The sequence below is a fragment of the Propithecus coquereli genome, unplaced genomic scaffold (assembly GCF_000956105.1).
Source record: "Propithecus coquereli isolate 6110/MARCELLA unplaced genomic scaffold, Pcoq_1.0 Scaffold196, whole genome shotgun sequence".
NCBI lineage: Eukaryota > Metazoa > Chordata > Mammalia > Primates > Indriidae > Propithecus > Propithecus coquereli.
Genome location: NW_012144522.1, coordinates 52296 through 56846, shown reverse-complemented (window position 1 = coordinate 56846; position 4551 = coordinate 52296). Strand labels below are relative to the sequence as shown.

Genomic DNA, 4551 nt, shown 5'->3' with positions numbered 1-4551 from the left:
ACAGATGTTCCGGATCTTTCACCCAGAATCGCTCTCTGTGGTCAGCTCTCAGTGACCCCCTGGAGATCGTGGTCACAGGTAGGAGAAGCCCATCCCAGCCCATGTCCACCTGTGTCAGACGGCCCCTGCCAGAGTCCACACCCAGCGCAGCCAGAGAGTCATTGTAGGATTCCTGATCGGGCCTAATTGGACAGAGAAGCCGTCTGACAATTTAGAGAGAGGATATTTAATGTAAGGAGCTCGATACTCAGGTGAAAGGGGGCGAGGCAGTGAAGAAGGAGGAGAATCTACCTAGGGATTGCAGAGAGCAGAGTGTGGGTACCAGGTATAAGAAGAGAGGGCCCAGGGAGGAGCAGTGTTACCTGAGCTACCTGACCCCAGCACCAGCCTTCCTATGAGGGAAGTTGTTATTTTGTTGTAGAGGAGCCAGAGCCTTGGGGAAGACTTGGCCCCCTGGGAGATGCCTCTAGAGGCTTGGCTGGGGCATGGATGGGGCAATGTTCCCTTCCTCCCCACCTCCTGCCCCAGCCTCCTGATAGTCATCTCCTTTGCTCTAGTGGATGTGCACAATGTCTCCAGAAAGTTAGGGACCACATCCTGCAGGGTCGCCCTGGCCCACCCTATGGAGCTGGGAGGGGATGGGGTGTGGAGTGGGCCTCACAGTCTGAGAGCCTAGAAAGCACAGAGAAGATGCTGGGGCCACTGCCCAGGTGAGAGAGTAAAGCAGGTTGAGGTGAGGCAGGGAGATCCAGGCTACAAAAGACGCGGTCCTGATGATGAAGGATGATGCCCAGAGAAAATGCAAGCTCATAGGCAGGAACAGCAGGCAGGCTTTGGTGATGATGGGGAAACTTCACTACTTGTTCTCAGGGCACGGGCTGAGCAGGGTGACACCTTAATCTCACAGTCTCTTTGCTCCCAGGTGTGTTTAGAAAACCCTCCATCTCAGCACACCCAAGCTCCCTAGTGCATGCGGGAGGCAGTGTGACCCTGCGCTGCCACTCAGAACTGCAGTTCGATAAATTTATCCTTCACAAGAAGGGGACCACACAGCATTCCCAGCTGCGTGCCGAGAGCATCCGTGTTGGGCTCCCCTCCATCCAGGCTGACTTCTCCGTGGGGAATATGACGCCCACCCATGCAGGGACCTACACATGCTACGGTTCTCTCAGTCACTCCCCCTGTGAGTGGTCAGCTCCCAGTGACCCCCTGGATGTTGTGATCACAGGTGAGTGTGGCCAGACCAGCCCCTGGTCTTGTCATGCCCTACAGGCTTCAGGGGGTGACATGGTTGGTGATCACAATGTTAGTACAGTCAGAAAAAAAACAGGCACAAAGATATACAATGAACCTCTGTAGAGAAGGGTGGGGGTGGAATAAGGAAAAGACCAACCACCATAGAATGCATTATAATTACAGGGAAAACAAATTAGACAGTGACAGACACTGTGAAAGACATACTGAGAAACACGCAGGGACCTAGAATTGGGGCTTGTTTCCCACAGCTCAGGCACCGAGGGGCATTTTGGGGTCAGTTTCTCACCCTGAAACCACAGCCCCCTTCCTCCACCAGGAGACACAGTGACACACCAGACGTCCCCCAGCCTGGCCGCTGGAGGATGTGAATGGAGATTGGGACCCTGAGCAGTTGCTCAGCTGTGTGGTGTGACACGTCCTTCTGCCCAAAGAGGGAGAAGCGGTCACTTGCAACCTCCCCAAGAGGTAGACACATCTACTTGCGTCCACACCTTGGGAGGTGTGGATACACTGGCTGGTTCCAGAGGACTCAGCCTGTGATGTTCTTACACATCCTATGGAGATTATTGCACTTTCCAGCACATAAAGTTGGAAACAGTGAGACCCATAGCCTCATAGTTCCAGGTCAGGGGACCTAAGGCCAGCATCATGTTTTCTGAGGATCTCCAAAGAAGATAGTTATTTCCATGTTCCAGGAGGGCCTCACACTTCATATGAGTTTAAAGGACAATAAGACACTAAGATGCAGTCAAAAAATAATGGAAAAATCAATGAAAACCAGAAGAATTACAAAGACACACACACATGTGTCAGGATTGTGGAGACTAAAATGTTGTTGAGAGAAGCACTAGCAGATCTAGAGTTTGGTCTCAAAACAAGAACAAGCAGGGAGAATTTTTTGTTCATGCACTAAGGATAACGTGGCATGGCTTGTGTTATAAAATAAAACTCTTTTTCTCCTAGGACAGTATGAAAAACCTTCTCTCTCCACCCAGGTGGGCCCCATGGTGGGCTTAGGAGAGATTGTGAACTTGTCCTGCAGCTCCAAGAGTCAGTTTGACACATACCATCTGTCCAGAGAGGGGGAGGACCATGACCAATGGCTCAGTGGACGGCAGAGCCACAATGGAACATTCCAGGTCCACGTTCCTCTGGGCCCTGCAACCCCTTCCCATGGAGGGACCTATAGATGCTACGGCTACTTCCATTACTCCCCCCATAAGTGGTCATCCCCAAGTGACCCCCTGCACCTTTCTGTCTCAGGTGAGGATCCCATACCTGCTGCGTACCCTGGGACCTACTGCATCATAGGGCTGTGTCTGAGGGGTGTTCTGATGAGACACAGGGATCTTAGATTCTGGACAAAATGACCCAATGAGAAATGCAGAGAGGAAAAGAGAAGCTATGTGAGAGAGGGACTGTCAATGTAGGATGGTAGAGAAGGCACCTCCAAACCCCCGTCCTCCTCCTGTACAGAGGCCACTTTGTACCAAGGTGTACGAGGAAAGGGCTCAGGACAGTCACAGGAGGAGGTGAGGCCAGATGCAGTTTGGGGAGATCAAAGGTTGCATCCACCCCTCAGCCTTATCCATCTTGCAGAAGCCCCTCCTGACCTCTCCTCCACAGACAGATCTCCCTGCTGAGAAATGTGGGTATTTATCACCCCAAAAGGAGACAATGTCTCCTGATTATTGGTCCTTCCTCACCAGGCATCTCCTAGTCTTCTCTGCACCTTCAGGTCTCAGAGGGAGGGAGTGTCCTCCCCAGAGTTTTTGTGAGGTGGTCTACAAGACCCCAAACCAGTGAGTAGGTGAATGACAGAGTGTGGGGTGGACAGGGGACCAACATTCCCCTAGACTGTAGACAGTGATCCTAGCTCACTGGTGCAAGGAAAGACTCTTCCTCACCCCTTCTCTGTCCTTTTCCAGGAACCCCTAAGAGTAGTTGCCCATCACCCACAGAATCAACCTCTGAATCTGGTGAGTAAAGGAGGCTCTTAGCTTCATGTGTGAATCCATGGGAAGAGAGAAGGCTCATGTATGCATGATGGCTCTGCCACCTCCCAGCCCTCGGACCTCAGACTGGTCAATTCCAGTGTCTGCTTCACAGATTCTCCATGGGCATTTGAGACACCGTGGTCAGCGTGGGGATCAGTGGTGGCATTTAGCCTCTCGCCCTGGGATCAAGGTCTCATCCAAAAAGGAGGAAAGGGCCAGACGGAACCTGACCACTCCTGAGAAGCGATGCTTCTCATCCCTCCATCATGGTCTGTGAAAATGGGAATGTTGGGGTGTTGGAAGGATTTAAGGGAACACTTTAAATGTTTGTGGTCATCTTTTAACTTTCTATGATCTAAATACTCAACAATTTAGAAGCAAAACTATCCTGTGTTCATGATAATTTCATTCTAGTGCCATGTGGAGGGAGGAGAAAAATCATAATGAATAAATTAATGAATTGATTTAAAATTCCTTAGCTTCATATTCATTAAGATAGTCGTGTGACAGAGAAAGCCTTAGAGTATCATTTAGAGTGGGTAGTAGGGAAGGTCCTACAGAGGAGGTGACATTTAAGGTATGATCTCTATGACAAGTGTTGAGAAGATTGATGGAAGCCCTTTCCCAGCAGATGGAACAGTGAGTGCCCTGAACTTAACCTGGCAGTGGCTTGGTGTGTTCACAGCACCAGTGTGGCTACCTGTGGTGGGCAAGATGGAGTTAGACGGGAGCTAGACGGGAGCCAACTCCCATACGGGAAGGATTCTAAGCCACCGTAAAGAGTTACAATAGTATTCTGGCCAAGATGTGAAGCCAATAAGAGATTTTAATCAGAAAGATGTCACTATCTGCATCCTATTTCAGAAATAACAATTGGCAGATATGCGAAGAAATTATTTTAGGGAACCGTGAGTGGAAGCTGTGTGTCTGGTGAAGGCTACAGCATCCTTGTGGAGAAAAATCATGGTGACTTAGACATGAAGGTGCCAGAGAAGGAGTTGAATTGGTAGGTTCAGAACACATTCAGAGCTGGACTCATTGAGAGGGAGATTTCAGAACCTAATTCCGGTATTTCTCAGCAGGATGACCTTGGACATACTCATTTCTCTCTAAGCCTCTGTTTCAGTTGATGGAAACTATACTTGACCTATCAGAGAAAGAAACAGCTCAACAAGGATTCTAGTGAGGGAACATGACGTTGTCCCTTGAAAGAGGAAGATTGAAGTCAGAATCTTGGGCATAAGTCATGGCTCTGCTTGTTCTAGTCACTTAATGTCACAAAGCAACAATTTTCCTA

At 49.7% G+C, this 4551-nt stretch overlaps 1 protein-coding gene across 1 annotated transcript in view; it reads left to right on the top strand.

Annotated features, from left to right (window-relative positions):
- The window catches only part of LOC105809486 (killer cell immunoglobulin-like receptor 2DS2), a gene marked incomplete at its 3' end in the record, with an annotated part of 14329 nt that overhangs the window by 5646 nt on the left and 4132 nt on the right, over positions 1–4551 (top strand). The window contains exons 3-7 of the mRNA XM_012643308.1: positions 5–78; positions 923–1228; positions 2221–2520; positions 3186–3236; positions 3324–3351. Of these exons, the coding sequence (XP_012498762.1) occupies positions 5–78; positions 923–1228; positions 2221–2520; positions 3186–3236; positions 3324–3351 (759 nt within the window). The remainder of the gene's footprint in view (positions 1–4; positions 79–922; positions 1229–2220; positions 2521–3185; positions 3237–3323; positions 3352–4551) is intronic.